Source organism: Bombina bombina, chromosome 2, assembly GCF_027579735.1.
Source record: "Bombina bombina isolate aBomBom1 chromosome 2, aBomBom1.pri, whole genome shotgun sequence".
In the NCBI taxonomy this organism is placed as follows: domain Eukaryota; kingdom Metazoa; phylum Chordata; class Amphibia; order Anura; family Bombinatoridae; genus Bombina; species Bombina bombina.
The window spans coordinates 708,962,948-708,982,313 of record NC_069500.1 but is presented as its reverse complement, the minus strand read 5'-3'; the positions used below and the strand labels follow the sequence as shown (position 1 = coordinate 708,982,313).

At 37.4% G+C, this 19,366-nt stretch overlaps 1 protein-coding gene across 1 annotated transcript in view; it reads left to right on the top strand.

The window, feature by feature from the left end:
• Positions 1-19,366, top strand: part of TDRD7 (tudor domain containing 7) — a 477,879-nt gene that overhangs the window by 304,637 nt on the left and 153,876 nt on the right. Inside the window, exons 10-12 of the mRNA XM_053700014.1 lie at positions 8,628-8,830; positions 10,841-10,975; positions 18,973-19,059. Coding sequence (XP_053555989.1) covers positions 8,628-8,830; positions 10,841-10,975; positions 18,973-19,059 — 425 coding nt within the window. The remainder of the gene's footprint in view (positions 1-8,627; positions 8,831-10,840; positions 10,976-18,972; positions 19,060-19,366) is intronic.

The window sequence follows — 19,366 nt, the reverse complement described above, 5'->3', positions numbered from 1 at the left end:
AACTTTAGAGCGGAAAATAAATACATCAAGTTTGTAAAATATATATACATAAATCTTAACAGATACAAATAGCAAAAGTAATTAACTCCTATACGGGACTGATATATGGAGAGCACAATAATAAGATGGACTCATCAGAATACACTATAGGAAAAAACATGCTGGTTCATACATAGGTAGAAACAAACAAATTGAATACAGCACTCACTACTCACAGAAGCACGGAGAAGGCTTATCAAGCCTATATAAATCCAAATGAAAAAGTAGTCTCCAGCTGTGGTGAAAAATGACCTTTATTTTACATACAGGGACCAGTGAAGCAATGTTTCGGGCTAACAATAAGCCCTTTCTCAAGTCTGACATTTAATGAGTAAAACGGTGTTTAAATAGCCATAATGGTGCCAAGTGATTGTGATAATTGCGTTAATATTGCCATCTAGTGGTGAAAAATACAAATTACTTATATAAAAAAGTCTATAACAATTTGTTACAATTTATGTGCTACAAGATTAACAATGTATATACTAGAAAATACAATACCTAGTAATTCCATATAAATGATTAAAATGTGACATCATAAAACTTCAAATATAATATAAATTTAACGTGAAAAAATATTCTACAAAAATTATGCCATTCATAAATATTCATTATGTTTCAAATGTCATCTATAAAGATTCCTTCCATAAAAACACAATCAATACATTTGTTAAAAATTAGTATGTGTAAGAAAATCCTAAAAGTAAATTCCCACATACACCAATATGTCAAAAAATAATAAAACAAGTTATTGAACATTCAGTATATTAATGGGTTAGTTTCCAATGCATACATAATGCTAATTCATTAACAGATTTTATTTTTTTTCTTTCTTTTTCTTTCTTTTTTCATGGGTTATATATTTTTTAACATCTGTTAATGAATTAGCATTATGTATGCATTGGAAACTAACCCATTAATATACTGAATGTTCAATAAGTTGTTTTATTTTTTTGACATATTGGTGTTTGTGGGAATTTACTTTTAGGATTTTCTTACACATGCTAATTTTTAACAAATGTATTGATTGTGTTTTTATGGATGGAATCTTTATTGATGAAATGTGTAACATAATGAATATTTATGAATGGCATAATTTTTGTAGAATATTTTTTCACGTTAAATTTATATTATGTTTGAAGTTTTATGATGTCACATTTTAATCATTTATATGGAATTGCTAGGTATTGTATTTTCTAGTATATACATTGTTACAATTTATGTGCTACAAGATTAACAAATTGTTATAGACTTTTTTAAATAAGTAATTTGTATTTTTCACCACTAGATGGCGATATCAACGCAATTATCACAATCACTTGGCGCCATTATGGCTATTTAAACCCTGTTTTACTCATTAAATGTCAGGCTTGAGAAAGGGCTTATTGTTAGCCCGAAACGTTGCTTCACTGATCCCTGTATGTAAAATAAAGGTAATTTTTTCACCACAGTCGGAGACTCATTTTTCATTCATACATAGGTAGGACAATAAAAGTGCCTGGGTAATATATTTCTGGGTATGTAAATAGAAAGACTCCATCGTCATGTATTTAAGAAAAAGGGTAACCTACTATATTGTAGGCGCTGCGGCCAGAGTCAAATCAACATTAAACATTTTGGGGCGTAGAGATCATCTTTTAGGCAATGTTATCTAATACTGAAAGGGTGACACTATTAATAGTGAGTGGCAGGTAAAGGAAAAACAGATAGTGAAAGCTGTAGTAGTTTATATGACTAGGAATGTGAACTATTGATTACTCCAAAATATTCCTCAAATTTATGAGGCAGCACATCTGAATAAGGCAATATAGCCCTCTAGTGACCAGCTAATGTTACTGTTAGTTACAATTAATTAAACAGCAGAACATAGTATGGCAATTCATCTGAGTATATGACATATTGCTCTGCTCCCCCCAGGGCCTCGGGCGCCGGCCGCAGCTAGAGGACTAGAACACATATTAAACATATAAACCATTTCAATCTCGGTTCTAATTGTACATAGCAAAACACTGTAAGGAACCTATTCAGTGCCATATAAAGATTACATAGGTGGAACATAGTCTGATTCATCTGCCTAGACCAATACCTTACATATTTCAGTCCCCTTAATCGCCATTTGTGCAGCCCCTGATGGAAAGTGACCCTTTCAAACACACATTTAACCCACTCTGGTCTCTGCATAAGTGTGGGCTTGCAACGAGCTGTGGTTTAGGAAGTACACCATACCAGCTTTTGCAGCTAGCGGGAAGCGATAATGGGACAGCAACCACAAGTGTCCCTTTAGCGGTTCAACAATAAAGAAAAGCATGAGTCCAACCGTAATCAATGTCATAGTAATCAGGGCAGCATGGCTTGCGCAGTCGGAGCTTTCATAGAGGCTACGCTTCACATTTAAGTTCAGGTTAATTCCTCCAGTATAGCTAACTTCGCTCTTGTCATTCGATCTCAAAGGTTCCACATGTATGCCAAGCAGGCCCTTCCTAGAATCATTGGAAAAGGGTAGTGATCTTTGGGGTCCCAAGTCACTTTCACTCCAATCTTTATAGTGGAATCTTTCTGGGGAGTGCATTCTTGGGAGTTTGCGGTAATCGATGAGAACTCCATTTTCAGAGTTGTTTCAAATGCTACTTGGAAGCCATCTAAGAGATCACTCGGCTCCCTAAGGAATGTGGCGGCAAACTCCATCCTCAAGCCAACGTATCGAGCTGTAGCTTTTGTGTGTTTCTATTCGAAAGTAGCAATGTACTTCTCGACCCAGAAATCTGGGGGGGTATATGTGCGGCAGCCCCAGCCACTCAATGATGCGTCAATCGGGTCGTAAAGGCCTAGGCAGCAAAGCCTTGAGTAGCTTTTCTGAGGAACATAGGTCAGGTTTGTCAGATTTCAACTCCCGGACTTAGGAAATTACCAGGATCTCTCTGTTTTCCTCTGTGAAAAGTTGCTGTGAGTTAGCTTTACTGATGTACAAGAAATCGTATATAATCTAACAAAATGCTGGAGCTTCATAGAGACACGTCCTGCCGCCTCAAGAGTAGGCCCCCCCCCCCCCCCATTTTCCCTTGTGGATCCCGTTGTGGGTTGTTACCGGCTCCGGGGTTGGTTTGGGGTTCCCCAGTTTCTCGAAACTTGGACTATGTCCTTTTACTCGGATTACTTGACCTGGTCTTGGTTGGCCAGGTTTTCTGAGTGTCGTTGCTCATTGGGCTTGTGCTGCACCTTAGGCGGTTTTCCTTGGTCAGCTTGCTGTAGTATCCATTGAATTCGCTACTCTGCAGGTGAATGGACTTGCAGTGTCACTGCTACTACTATTGCACATTGGTTGCATGTTAGCAGGTTAATTTTAGGGGAATCACTTTCAACAGGGCTTCTGAGTTGGGGATTGATCTCTCCTTTAACCTGTAGCTTGTGGAAGGTGCTGCCTTTTAGCCCTTTCTCCCTTCTTGGGTGAGAGCTTAGTCTCCTTTTTATGGAGATGTGGTCCCTTTCTTAAGGCTTCTCTTAGTTTAGGAGATGGGACCTATAAGTTTCCCTAGCTGAGAGGGTTTTTCTCTCTGGGTTGTTACGTTCCATTTGGATTCTTGCTGGCTCCGTGTCTAGACTGATTTGGACCTTTTTGCTAGTTCCTTTGGGTCTACGGTCCTGCTGTCTGTTCTAAGTAGTTGGGTTGCACCTGTGCTCTGTTGGATTGGCTGTGGCCATTCTTCCGCTTGTTTTTGAGCTGGTTTTGAGGTTCTTCTGTTCCCCTGTTTCAGACCTACTGTTCTCTGTGTCATCCTGAGGATGGCGGTGTGTTCTTGTCTCAGGGTTTTTCGTCTGGGTTTGTTACACATTTTTTTGTAGCAGAATACTTCTGTGTTCCTAGTTTGGACTATGTGAGGACTCCGTCTTCTGTTGTCTTTTGGGGCTTTTGCACGACATTTGAGTGAAAGTGTTCTCTGTTTCTATGCCCAGTCCTATACCTCCGGTTTCTTCTGGTCTAGGCGTAGTTTCCCCTTGTCTGTCGGGACCCATTTGGGCCCTTGTGAGCTGGGCTCGCTCTGGGGGCTTTTCCTTTAAGGATTTGTGACCTTGATTTTTTTTTCCTTCGGTTCTCCTGACCCTATCCCTTTGGGAGGTTCGGCTGGTGTTCCCTTCTTTAGTGAGGGGTGAGTGGTGGGGACCGACTGTTTTGGGCGACAGTGTCTCCTGGAGGCCTGTTGGTTCAGTTGAGTCAGATTTTGCAGTCTCTAGCTAGGCTCTGGACTACCTGCGGGTCAGTGTCCTCTGGGCTTTTCCTTTTAAAGTTTTCTCGGCTTCGGATGAAGCTGGGTTTTTTGTGGGCAGTGGTTTCAGGCTTGGGACCCTCAGAATGGGCCCCCTAATGTACCCTCCCGTCTTGGAATTCAGTGTCCTCTATAGCTGGCAGCCCTGAAAGCAAGACTAAAAAGCAAATAATGGAGCAATTAACACTTGGCTATAGCAAATTGCCACCAAAAAACTTTTCACTGGCAATCTACTACTGAATGGAGGAGGGGAGCTATGGGTAGTGCTGATAAATATCAATCCTGTTATATGGACAGTGTACAATAGAATGTTTATTGTTTAAAAAGATAGATAATCCCTTTATTACCCATTCCCCAGTTTTGCATAACCAACACAGTTATATTAATACACTTTTTACCTCTGTGATTACCTTGTATCTAAGCATCTTCTGACAGCCCCCTGTTCAAATGACTTTTTACTTATTATCTATTGACTTGCATTTTAGCCAATTAGTGCAGTGTCAGCCACAACTCCATGAGTGAGCACATTGTTATCTATATGGCCCACGTGAACTAGCCTTGTCTTGTTGTGAAAAGCTAATACAAAAGCATGTGATAAGAGTCTGTCTGTAGTGGCCTAGAAACAGGCAGACATTTGGAGGTTTAAATAGTATAAAGTATGTTAATATAACAATGTTGGTTGTGCAAAGCTTGGGAATGGGTAGTCATTATCTTTTTAAACAATAACACTTTTTGTGTAGACTGTCCCTTTAAATTCTGTTATCCTTTTATGTATTCATTATAGTGTTACTATTAGGCTCCCTCAATACCGTGATATGGAAAATAAAATTGCTTTTAGTTATAATTGATATAGAGAGAGAGCATATGTCCCTTTCTATTCAGAAGTGCCCCCCACAATGTAAAGAGAAGTTACCGTAATTTTAAATTGGCAGATCGCCACTGTCTTAATACTTTCAGGCATGATAGAATGTGAATATTGTCTCTTGATCATTGTAATACTTAATCTTTCCATAAATAGTAATAAATCCAATAATGTATGTATTAGATACAATATACCACACACTATTGGTCAGGAATATACATTGAAATGAAAGGAAGCAATGCCAATTAATTTCTAATTCTTTCATAAAAGTGGTGAGAGTCCACAAGCCATTACTCCTGGGAATTCCACTCCTGGCCACTAGGAGGAGGGTCAAAGATTCCAAAAACTCTTAAGAGCCTCACTGGTAAACTAGTCTTATCTTTGCCTTCACATGATGAAGGTGAAGAATGGAGGTGCTCCAATTATTCTTATGTTAGAGGAGTCCTTAGACCAATTTGAGAGCCCATTTTCCCTTCAGAGATCTACTGTGTGGAGAGAGTGAAGCTTGTGGAGTATGGGGTAATGACACAATTACACCCAGTGGGAGTCTGTCACTGGCTTGCCACAGGGCTTGCGGGGACCTGCTGGATCATCATTATACTCCACATACAAAGATCCTCTACTGTCATGTGTACAGCACTGGATTAGCTATCTACTGGAAGCAGTATTCAGGTGCAGATGGTAAGTCCAGTAGTGTGGGTGCTTTTCAGGTAAGTATGAAGTTTTTGTTAATATGGGCACTCAGTTTGTTTATTAGTAGGTACTGTCAATGTTGTACATCATAGCCAGGGGATTATTGTGACAGCCATTTTTTATTATATGTATTATATATTGGAATTTTGCTTTAGCAACCCTATATTTTAAATATACTCCCCTATTTTTTATCTTTTTTTGTAGTGCATATCAGGTTTATTTGAGCTTGTTTTTAGGGTAAGTTAGCACACATCTGTGTCCTGCTGTTTTTTATGTTTATAGTGGACTCTCAGAAGTTTTAGCACACTTTTTTTGTTAGTTTTTTGTGCCTTGCATGTTTAGCGCTCTTTGGCTTATTTTTCGTGCCTCTGCATGTTAAGCGTGCACCTGGTTGTTTTTTTACGCCTTGCATGTTTAGTGTGCATGTAGCGTGGGTCCTTTTAGTGTGATACTTAGAAGTAGGGTTGCACCGATACCATTTTTTTATGACTGAGTACAAGTACCGATACTAGTTTTCAAATACTCGCCGATACCAATTACCGATACTTTTTTTTTATGTGATGTGACAGTTAACCAAATACAATACAGACTAATTATTTAAGATTCCTTCTTTATAATTATAAAGGACTGTAATTCAAAAGACATTATGAAATAATAAAAAAGTTCACTGAACATGTTTATAAATAAAAAAATATTACAATAAAATGAAATGGGAACATGCAGTTTGAAAAAACGCCACAAGGTAGCATATGGGTAGGAAGTGGAGGTATCGGTTTAAGTATCGGTGCATTTGCACGAGTACAAGTACTCATGCAAATACTTGGTATCGATACCGATACTAGTATCGGTATCGGTGCATCCCTACTTAGAAGTCCATGTGTCAGCTTCTATTTAATGGTATCTCATACCAACAAACTCTTGATGATTCTTCAAGACCATGATGTAGAATTTTTTCTTTCCCAAAGAGTTTTTTTTTTATACCAGGATTATATTCCTAGGTGTCATTATAGACTCAGTCTCTATATGGCTATCTTTGTCAGACTATAAGAGTCGTAAATTCTTCTCAGCTTGTTCAAATCTTCAGTTCTTAATCTCTTTGTTGTTATTTGCATGGAGGTATTGGGTTTGATGATAGCAGCATCAGATACTATTCCATTTGCTCGGTTTCACATGAGGCCTTTTTAGCATTTTCAGCGATGCAGGGATCTTTCTGGATTTCTGAGCGGCGATTCCTATTTTTTTTTCTTCATGGATTAATCATCAGTGCTTTGTTCTAGGGGCTTTGTTTATCCTATTTGGGAGTATGATCTTAACAAACTCAAGTCTTTCAGGTCGGTGTGCAGGGTCTCGGAGAGTGTAGGGTGTTTGGTCTCCTTGTGAAGTGAGAGGGTATCTTTTAAATGTTCTGAAACTCCATGCAGTGTTCAGAGCTCTTGAGAGCTACCCTCTGTTGAAGAGAGACTTATCTGCATTTTCAATCAATGTCACAGTGGTGCATACTTCTATCGGCAAGAAGGAACTTGCAGTTCTCTAGCGATGAGGTAGTATCCCGAATTTATGCACAGAGACTTATCTCTGTTCAATTTCTGCAGTTCATATTTCAGGAGTGAGCTTTTGGGAAGCAGACTTCTGTGTTGCTAGTCTCCATCTGGGGGAATGTATTCTTCTTTTGGAGGGTTTCCATCATATTGTGGATTGATGGGGCCTTTCAGAAATAGATTGGATGGCTTATCTATTGAACAACAAGCTCTGCTGCTATTTTGAGAGTTTCAGGGATTCTCAAGTGGAGTTTGTGGTCTAGTAGTTCCTTGGTTGTTTTATCTGACTTACATTTTTTCCCCTCTTGTTCTGTTACTAAGAGTGATAGCCAGGATTAAGCAGGAAGTATCATCAGTAATTCTGATTGCTCCAGCTTGGCCTCACAGGACTTGGTCTTTTGTTTTGGTGCAGAGGTCCTGTTGTCCTTTGACTTCTTTCTTAAAGTGATTGTAAAGCTTAATGAATAAGTGCCCGGTATCTAAAACTAATCTTAAAAACAGGGGCACTTTCATTCATTAAATTTTACAATGAAGCTTTTTTTTAAAAATACTTACCTTTCCTCCTGCTGTAGTTAGCACAGCGATGACAAATCCGGCTTCAGGCTCTTAGAGGTTTGAGAAGCTTTGCTGCCTCCTAGTTGCCAGGAGTATAATTCCTAGAAGTAATGGCTCATGGACTCTCACCACCATTAAATAAACAAATTTATCAGGTAAGGTATTATCAGGTATTTTGTATGCCATTGAAATATATACTCTTAAGACTTTAAATCCACTGGGACTACAGATTTAAAAGCTGCTTATTCCGATCTCCTCTACTTTTTAGTGGTGGCATGAGATAAGTGGGCATTGTTCTTAAAGGGCCATAATAGTCAAAAAATGACATGCTCTAATCTGCAAAGAGACTAAACACACAGTAGAAATACCACTCGAGAGTCACAGAGGACTGCTGGTCCCAAGTGGCAAACAACTTCAGTTAAAGGGTTAATAATTTCCATTCTAACATTCATCTAATTGCTAAATATGAATTTAGATTTATACATGAACAATAATCCAAACTATTCTGAAATCCAAACCTTTTCCGTTCCCAAGCAGTTTGAATTAAGGGTTTTTGTTCCTCCTGTATAAAGCTTTACATCTCCTTGCATTAACCAATCACTTGTTAATGCCATAGTGTTGCAATTGAAATTTAGAATGGCTATTATTTCTATTAATGCAATGCACATTTTTTAACAGGGTTGGAAGCCTTTTGTGAAGACAGTATAATTTTGAAGGCTGTGGAGTCTAACGCCTGCGGAAAGATATTGGCAGTGGAGATACTGGAAAAGAGTGAACAACCTCTTGTTGTCCTATATGATACTTCAGGGGATGATGATATAAACATAAATGCAATGTGTCTTAGGGAACTGTGTGACAAGTCACTGACTATACAATTAAAGGTAACAAAGAAGCTTGCATATTACTGTTACATTACCACAGTGTTTTCTAAGCTAGTTTAAAGGGACAGTCTACTCCAAAAAAATATATATTTTAAAAAGATAGATGACACATTTACTACCCATTTCCAGGCTTTGCACAAGCAACATTTGTTATATTAATATACTTAAACATCTAAAACTCTAAATCTATGCCTGTTTCTAAGCCCTTGCTGTCCACTTTATCTGTCTATTTTATAAGCTTTTCAGAGCAAGACAGAGCTATTTAATGTGTGTTATATAGATAACACTATGTTCACTCCTGAGGAGTTACAAATGAGACCGCACTGGTTAGCTAAAATGAAAGTCGTAAATAGCACTGAGATAAGGAGGCAGTCTGCAGAGGCTTAGATACAACATGATCACAGATGTAAAAAGTATATTAATATAACTGTGTGATGGTTGTACAAAACTGCGGAATGGGTAATAAAGGGAATATCAATATATTTGAAACAATTACAATTTTGGAGTAGACCGTCCCTTTAAAGATGTTTTTAATATAATGATAATGCAATTATAACATAGAAACTGAATTACATACAGTATATTGAAAGGGGCGTGAAACTCAATTTTTTTTTTCTTTCATGGTTAACATAGAGCATACAATTTTAAACAACTTTCCAGTTTATGTCTGTTATATTTGCTTCATTCTCTTGGTATATTTTGTTGAAGGAGTACACCACTGGAAGCTAGCTGAATACATCGGGTGATCCAGTGACTAGGCATATACATGCAGCCACCAATCAGCAGCTAGCTCCCAATAGTGCATTGCTGCTCCTGAGCCTACCTAGGTAAAATTAGTAAATTTAAAAGTTGTTTAAAATTGCATGCTTTATTTGAACCATGAAAGTTTAATTTTGGCTTTACTGTCTCTTTAAGTAGCTGCATTTTGTCTGCACCTGCTGTTTGCCTTAAAGGCCCCTTAATACGTTTCCAATGACTTGCTATACTAGCTGCAGAGTATAAAAAGTTAGAAAAAATACATTGTGTTTATTTTTGTATATGAAATAGCTTCATTTGCTAATTGCTCCATCAGCCCTATCAAATGGGCTGAGTGTACAGGGAGAACAGATCTAATTATATTATTTCTCTATTTCCTCAAAATTGCCCTTATCACTTTCTGTAAGCACCGGGAAACCGATTAAATAAGATTTGTAGTATCTCTTTTCAGCCCTCCACTGAGAGCTTGATCTAAAACTTCTTGTTTACTTAGATTTTCTATTACCAGTATTACTTATTTAAATAATCGGCATAGGGGGGGGGATATAACAGGCAAAATTAACTATTTCAATTGATAAAGGTGAAGGAGATATTTGAACAATTAAATACCCTCCAGCAGGTAAAATTGAACACGTTAAGAGGGAGACAATTTTATAGAACACTGTCCCTTTAAGACCCTAAAATGAGCTGCAACCAAAGATTCCTTGAGACCCATTATGAGCATCATAAGCACTTACCCCACATCCCTGGTGATCTAGGACTCTGACATTGCACGGGGATGCCGGTGATGTCACCAAGCCCCAGATAATATATACACATATACACCTATATAACAGGCCATCAGAAAGGCCTACAAACCCCCAAGATGCCTTGTTTTGAAACCCACCTTTAAAATAAAACTCCTACATAAGGTTTAATAGCCAAATGTAGGGCTTAAATGTAAGCAGTATCTAAAACCTGCAATATCGCTCAGGACAGGGATGGAAATAGTTACTCAGTTAATGGGAGACACGTTGATTGTAAAAATATTGGACATTTGTTATATCTATATAAGATTATTGTTCTAATGTATTATTAATATAATTATTATTATTAATATAATGAGGTTTCTTTAATATTTCAACTTTGTTTCAATTTTACTTTTTTCTATTTATTCAAAATAAATGCTTTATAATTTTAGGCAAACTCACAAGTGCTAAATGAGGAAAAATGCATGTCCTGTATGATTAAGTTTGTTTGTTACATCTATTGCAGGCTAATTCTTCATACACAAATGTGGTTGTAACCAATGTCTGTTCTGATGGAACCTTAGTCTGCCAAGTGCCCTCTAAGGGTTTGACCAAACTTTCTGAGAGTTTACAGAAGATTGAAAGTTACTTTAATTCAATGGTATGTTTGCAGATATATTCACCACATACTATACTGTTGTTCAAATCAATTATTTGACCATAAATCGTTTTTTAAAAGGATCAGTGAACACTAAAAAGTTCTGTTGTACATATGAGCGAATATTTAAACTTTTTTTCTTTTGTGTGTGTGTATATATATATATATATATATATATATATATATATATATATATATTATTTTCTTTCATGTAATTAGCAAGAGTCCATGAGCTAGTGACGTATGGGATATACATTCCTACCAGGAGGGGCAAAGTTTCCCAAAGCTCAAAATGCCTATAAATACACCCCTCACCACACCCACAAATCAGTTTTTACAAACTTTGCCTCCCATGGAGGTGGAGAAGTAAGTTTGTGCTAGATTCTTCGTTGATATGCGCTTCGCAGCAGGCTGGAGCCCGGTTTTCCTCTCAGTGTGCAGTGAATGTCAGAGGGATGTGAAGAGAGTATTGCCTATTTGAATGCAGTGATCTCCTTCTACGGGGTCTATTTCATAGGTTCTCTGTTATCGGTCGTAGAGATTCATCTCTTACCTCCCTTTTCAGATCGACGATATACTCTTATATATACCATTACCTCTACTGATTCTCGTTTCAGTACTGGTTTGGCTTTCTACTACATGTAGATGAGTGTCCTGGGGTAAGTAAGTCTTATTTTTGTGACACTCTAAGCTATGGTTGGGCACTTTTATATAAAGTTCTAAATATATGTGTTTAAACATTTATTTGCCTTGATTCAAGATGTTCAACATTCCTTATTTCAGACAGTCAGTTTCATTATTTGGGATAATGCATATGAATAATCAATTTTTTCCTACCTTAAAATTTGACTTTTTTCCTGTGGGCTGTTAGGCTCGCGGGGGGCTGAAAATGCTTCTTTTTATTGCGTCATTTTTGGCGCTGACTTTTTTGGCGCAAAAATTTTCTTTGTCATTTCCGTCGTCATACTTGTCGCCGGAAGTTGCGTCATTTTTTTGACGTTTTTTGTGCCAAAAATGTCGGCGTCACCGGATGTGGCGTCATTTTTGGCGCTTAAAGCATTTAGGCGCCAAATAATGTGGGCGTCTTTTTTGGCGCCAAAAAATATGGGCGTCATTATTGTCTCCACATTATTTAAGTCTCATTGCTTATTTGCTTCTGGTTGCTAGAAGCTTGTTCATTGACATTTTTTCCCATTCCTGAAACTGTCATTAAGGAATTTGATCGATTTTGCTTTATATGTTGTTTTTTCTATTACATATTGCAAGATGTCGCAGATTGACCCTGAATCAGAAGATACTTCTGGAAAATTGCTGCCTGATGCTGGATCTACCAAAGTTAAGTGTATTTGTTGTAAACTTGTGGTAACTGATCCTCCGGCTGTTGTTTGTAATGAATGTCATGAAAAACTTGTTAATGCAGATATTTCCTTTAGTAATGTTCCATTACCTGTTGCTGTTCCATCAACATCTAATATTCAGGGTGTTCCTGTTAACATAAGAGATTTTGTTTCTAAATCTATTAAGAAGGCTATGTCTGTTATTCCTCCTTCCAGTAAACGTAAAAGGTCTTTTAAAACTTCTCATTTTTCAGATGAATTTTTAAATGAACATCATCATTCTGATTCTGTTTCTGATAATGATTTTTCTGGTTCAGAGGATTCTGTTTCAGAGGTTGATGCTGATAAATCTTCATATTTATTCAAAATGGAATTTATTCGTTCTTCTGGTTCAGAGGATTCTGTCTCAGAGGTTGATGTTGATAAATCTTCATATTTATTTAAAATGGAATTTATTCGTTCTTTACTTAAAGAAGTCTTAATTGCATTAGAAATAGAGGAATCTGGTCCTCTTGATACTAAATCTAAACGTTTGAATACGGTTTTTAAACCTCCTGTAGTTATTCCGGAGGATTTTCCCGTCCCTGATGCTATTTCTGAAGTAATTTCCAGGGAATGGAATAATTTGGGTAATTCATTTACTCCTTCTAAACGGTTTAAGCAATTATATCCTGTGCCATCTGACAGATTAGAGTTTTGGGACAAAATCCCTAAGGTTGATGGGGCTATCTCTACTCTTGCTAAACTTACTACTATTCCTACGGCAGATAGTACTTCCTTTAAGGATCCTTTAGATAGGAAAATTGAATCCTTTCTAAGAAAAGCTTACTTATGTTCAGGTAATCTTCTTAGACCTGCTATATCTTTGGCGGATGTTGCTGCAGCCTCAACTTTCTGGTTGGAAGCTTTAGCACAACAAGTAACAGATCATAATACTCATAGCATTGTTAATCTTCTTCAACATGCTAATAACTTCATTTGTGATGCCATCTTTGATATCATTAGGGTTGATGTCAGGTATATGTCTTTAGCTATTTTAGCTAGAAGAGCTTTATGGCTTAAAACTTGGAACGCTGATATGTCTTCTAAGTCAACTTTGCTTTCCCTTTCTTTCCAGGGTAATAAATTGTTTGGTTCACAGTTGGATTCTATTATTTCAACTGTTACTGGGGGGAAAGGAACTTTTTTACCACAGGATAAAAAATCTAAAGGTAAATTTAGGTCTGCTAATCGTTTTCGTTCCTTTCGTCATAATAAGGAACAAAAACCTGATCCTTCCCCTACAGGAGCAGTATCGGTTTGGAAACCATCTCCAGTCTGGAATAAATCCAAGCCTTTTAGAAAGCCAAAGTCAGCTCCCAAGTCCACATGAAGGTGCGGCCCTCATTCCAGCCCAGCTGGTAGGGGGCAGATTACGATTTTTCAAAGAAATTTGGATCAATTCGATTCACAATCTTTGGATTCAGAATATTGTTTCTCAAGGGTACAGAATAGGCTTCAAGATAAGGCCTCCTGCAAGAAGATTTTTTCTTTCTCGTGTCCCAATAAATCCAGTGAAGGCTCAAGCATTTCTGAAATGTGTTTCAGATCTAGAGCTGGCTGGAGTAATTGTGCCAGTTCCAGTTTTGGAACAGGGACTGGGGTTTTACTCAAATCTCTTCATTGTACCAAAGAAGGAGAATTCCTTCAGACCAGTTCTGGATTTAAAAATATTGAATCGTTATGTAAGGATACCAACATTCAAAATGGTAACTATAAGGACTAAGATGCATATCTGCATATTCCGATTCATCCAGATCACTATCAGTTTCTGAGATTCTCTTTTCTAGACAAGCATTACCAGTTTGTGGCTTTGCCGTTTGGCCTAGCAACAGCTCCAAGGATTTTTACAAAGGTTCTCGGTGCCCTTCTATCTGTAATCAGAGAACAGGGTATTGTGGTATTTCCTTATTTGGACGATATCTTGGTACTTGCTCAGTCTTCACATTTAGCAGAATCTCATATGAATCGACTTGTATCGTTTCTTCGAGAACATGGTTGGAGGATCAATTTACCAAAGAGTTCGTTGATTCCTCAGACAAGGGTAACCTTTTTAGGTTTCCAGATAGATTCAGTGTCCATGACTCTGTCGCTGACGGACAAGAGACGTCTGAAATTGGTTTCAGCTTGTCGAAACCTTCAGTCTCAATCAGCCTTATGCATGGAAATTCTAGGTCTTATGACTGCTGCATCGGACGCGATCCCCTTTGCTTGTTTTCACATGCGACCTCTTCAGCTCTGTATGCTGAACCAGTGGTGCAGGGATTATACAAAGATATCACAATTAATATCTTTAAAACCGATTGTACGACACTCTCTGACGTGGTGGACAGACCACCATCGTTTAGTTCAGGGGGCTACTTTTGTTCTTCCGACCTGGACTGTGATCTCAACAGATGCAAGTCTGACAGGTTGGGGAGCTGTATGGGGGTCTCTGACAGCACACGGGGTTTGGGAATCTCAGGAGGCGAGATTACCAATCAACATTTTGGAACTCCGTGCGATTTTCAGAGCTCTTCAGTCATGGCCTCTTCTAAAGAGAGAGTCGTTCATTTGTTTTCAGACGGACAATGTCACAACCGTGGCATATGTCAATCATCAAGGAGGGACTCACAGTCCTCTGGCTATGAAATAAGTATCTCGAATACTTGTATGGGCGGAATCCAGCTCCTGTCTAATTTCTGCGGTTCATATCCCAGGTATAGACAATTGGGAAGCGGATTATCTCAGTCGCCAAACATTACATCCGGGCGAATGGTCTCTTCACCCAGAGGGATTTCGTCAGATTGTCCAAATGTGGGGACTTCCAGAAATAGATCTGATGGCTTCTCATCTAAACAAGAAGCTTCTTCTTCCAAGAGTGATTTCCAAGATTCTAAAGGAGCATTCGTTTGTTCTGCTGGTGGCTCCAGCATGGCCTCACAGGTTTTGGTATGCGGATCTTGTCCGGATGGCTACTTGCCAACCGTGGACTCTTCGATTAAGACCAGACCTTCTATCGCAAGGTCCTTTTTTCCTTCAGGATCTCAAATCCTTAAATTTGAAGGTATGGAGATTGAACGCTTGATTCTCAGTCATAGAGGTTTTTCTGACTCCGTAATTAATACTATGTTACAGGCTCGTAAATCTGTATCTAGGAAGATATATTATCGAGTCTGGAAGGCTTGCATTTCTTGGTGTTCTTCTCATCATTGTTCTTGGCATTCTTTTAGAATTCCTAGAATTTTACAGTTTCTTCAGGATGGTTTGGATAAAGGTTTGTCTGCAAGTTCCTTGAAAGGACAAATCTCTGCTCTTTCTGTTCTTTTTCACAGAAAGATTGCTAATCTTCCTGATATTCATTGTTTTGTTCAGGCTCTGGTTCGTATAAAACCTGTCATTAAGTCAATTTCTCCTCCTTGGAGTTTGAATTTGGTTCTGGGGGCTCTTCAAGCTCCTCCGTTTGAACCTATGCATTCGCTGCATATTAAATTACTTTCTTGGAAAGTTTTGTTTCTTTTGGCCATCTCTTCTGCTAGAAGAGTTTCTGAATTATCTGCTCTTTCTTGTGAGTCTCCTTTTCTGATTTTTCATCAGGATAAGGCGGTGTTGCGAACTTCATTTAAATTTTTACCTAAGGTTGTGAATTCTAACAACATTAGTAGAGAAATTGTGGTTCCTTCTTTGTGTCCTAATCCTAAGAACTCTAAGGAAAGATCGTTGCATTCTTTGGATGTAGTTAGAGCTTTGAAATATTATGTTGAAGCTACTAAAGATTTCCGAAAGACTTCTAGTCTATTTGTTATCTTTTCTAATTCTAGGAAAGGTCAGAAGGCTTCTGCCATTTCTTTGGCATCTTGGTTAAAGTCTTTGATTCCTCATGCTTATGTTGAGTCGGGTAGAACTCCGCCTCAAAGGATTACAGCTCATTCGACTAGGTCAGTCTCTACTTCCTGGGCATTTAGGAATGAAGCTTCGGTTGATCAGATTTGCAAAGCAGCAACTTGGTCTTCTTTGCATACTTTTACTAAATTCTATCATTTTGATGTGTTTTCTTCTTCTGAAGCAGTCTTTGGTAGAAAAGTACTTCAGGCAGCTGTTTCAGTTTGATTCTTCTGCTAATAATTTCAGTTTTTTTCATTATATGATTTAAACTTTGTTTTGGGGTGTGGATTATTTTTCAGCGGAATTGGCTGTCTTTATTTTATCCCTCCCTCTCTAGTGACTCTTGCGTGGAAGATCCACATCTTGGGTATTCATTATCCCATATGTCACTAGCTCATGGACTCTTGCTAATTACATGAAAGAAAACATAATTTATGTAAGAACTTACCTGATAAATTCATTTCTTTCATATTAGCAAGAGTCCATGAGGCCCACCCTTTTTGTGGTGGTTATGATTTTTTTGTATAAAGCACAATTATTCCAATTCCTTATTTTTTATGCTTTCGCACTTTTTTCTTATCACCCCACTTCTTGACTATTCGTTAAACTGATTTGTGGGTGTGGTGAGGGGTGTATTTATAGGCATTTTGAGGTTTGGGAAACTTTGCCCCTCCTGGTAGGAATGTATATCCCATACGTCACTAGCTCATGGACTCTTGCTAATATGAAAGAAATGAATTTATCAGGTAAGTTCTTACATAAATTATGTTTTTTCCCATGACAGAAAAGTTTGTTTTGACTTTATAGCTATTTAAGTGCATGTTTGTGTTCAAATTGCAGATTCTCCCACTGCTTTATTGGAAGACAGTGACAATGGCCTATATGCGTAAAAACTAAGTGTTTTCTTTGTAAAGGGACATCTGTGTCTTGAGATATAAAAACAAATATTGCAATTTAAAATGACCTCCTTTTATATGCAACAAATTAAAATAGTTCCTTTTGTGTCCCTTTATATAACAGTGCTTTCAGTGCCATTTAAATGACATACCTTCCAGCTTCAATATTGTTTTGTTGCTAGTTTTTCAATATTTTTTTTTGTGTATGCCGGTATTTTTTAGTTATGCTTATTAATTACAGTAACCTCTTGTGTGTTCTAGCATAGGGCTTGACAATTCCAGGAGCCAGGGAGCCACTGGCTCCTATAATTTTACCCTTGTCTCCTAGCTTAATAAATATATATACAGTTTGTGTGTGTGTGTGTGTGTATGTGTGTATATATATATATATATATATATATATATATATATATATATATATATATATATATATATATATATATATATATATACATATGTATATATATATATATATATATATGTATATATATATATATATATATATATATATGTATATATATATATATATATATGTATATATATATATATATATATATACATATGTATATGTATATATATATATATATATATATATGTATATGTATATATATATATATATATATACATATACATATATATATATATATATATATATACATATACATATGTATATATATATATATATATACATATGTATATATTTGTGTATATATATATATTTACATATGTATATATTTGTGTATGGATTACATTTAAGAAGCTGCTACTCTTTTAATGTTCTACAACAGTTTTTAAGTGACGTTTCTCAATTCCCCCCCCCCCCTTCTCCATCCAGGGTGATTGACAGTGGCGGCATTGCACAAGCATGGGGAAATTTAACATGACACAAGCTTTCTTGTGCAATGCCGCACCCCTGCTCTCACACACAATTATGAGAGCAGAGCATGACAGTTATCCTTAATGAGAGTGTGTCGGGGTGATTTTGAGGCAAAGCAATCCGTTTCTGCTTCCTAAATTTGTGGCTGTAGCGAGCCTGCTCTGCATAGTCTCAAAAGTTGCGAATGCAGCTTAAAGTGAAGGTCAATTTTTATGAATTAGTGCCCGGTTTTTAATAATCCTATTAAAAACAAGGGCACTTTAATTAATCAAAATTGACATTTTGCTCGTTTTCTTCAAAAACCTACCTTTTAATCCTTGCAGCTGCTCCAGCACTTCCTCCACCCGTCGCAAGCCGTCTTTGCGGGTCCAAAATGACGAATCCGGCTTCCTCCAATCACGGCGTTGCATCAGGCCAAGATTCCCCTGGGGGGGAAGCCGTGATTGGAGGAAGCCAGATTCGTCATTTCTGACGTCTGCAGAGGCTTCCGACGGCCGTGGGAATCGCTGGAGCGACTGCCAGAATGAAAAGGTAAGTTTTTGAAGAGAGAGAGTGAAATGTCAATTTTGATGAATTGAAGTGCCCTTGTTTTTAATAGGTTTATTTAAAACCGGACACTAATTAATCAAAATTGACTTTCACTTTAATAAATGTACCACTATTTGGTATGTATGTTTCTCTTTTTCTCTCTCCCCTCTCACTTTCTAGTCTACCTGCTTTAGTCACTCTTTTTTCCTCTTCTCCCTCCTTACTTATCTCTCTCCCTTCTCTTTACTTTATTATCTCTTTCAAACTTCTATATTACTATATAGAAAGCAGGAAGGAAAAGCATATATATTGTAAATGGTGATTTCATGGTTATGGGAGTTTCTGCAAGGTAACATACCCACTACTATTAAATATCGGAGTACAACGTAATGGATCAAAAAGTATGTATTTTATGTTTAACTTTCTTTTAAAATCTTTTTTCTGATTTTGATTTACCAGCTTGTTACATCAGAAGTTTTTGTTTCCCTTCCATTCTGCGGTAAAATGTGCTTGTTCAATTGCAAAGGAAAATGGTCACGTGTTGAGGTGAGATGTCCTTGTTTCATTCCTATTTTATGTATGTTTAGATGTTCACAGCTGCTTGTAATGTTCTGAGGTGTTTTCCACGCATTTTACACTTTTTCGTTACACATCAAGAAGTCTTTTTCTTCTACAAGATACGACGAGTCCACGGATTTCATCCTTACTTGTGGGATATTAACCTCCTGCTAACAGGAAGTGGCAAAGAGCACCACAGCAGAGCTGTATATATAGCTCCTCCCTTCCCTCCACCCCCAGTCATTCTCTTTGCCTGTGTTAGTAATAGGAAGAGTTAAAGCGATGTGTGTTAGTT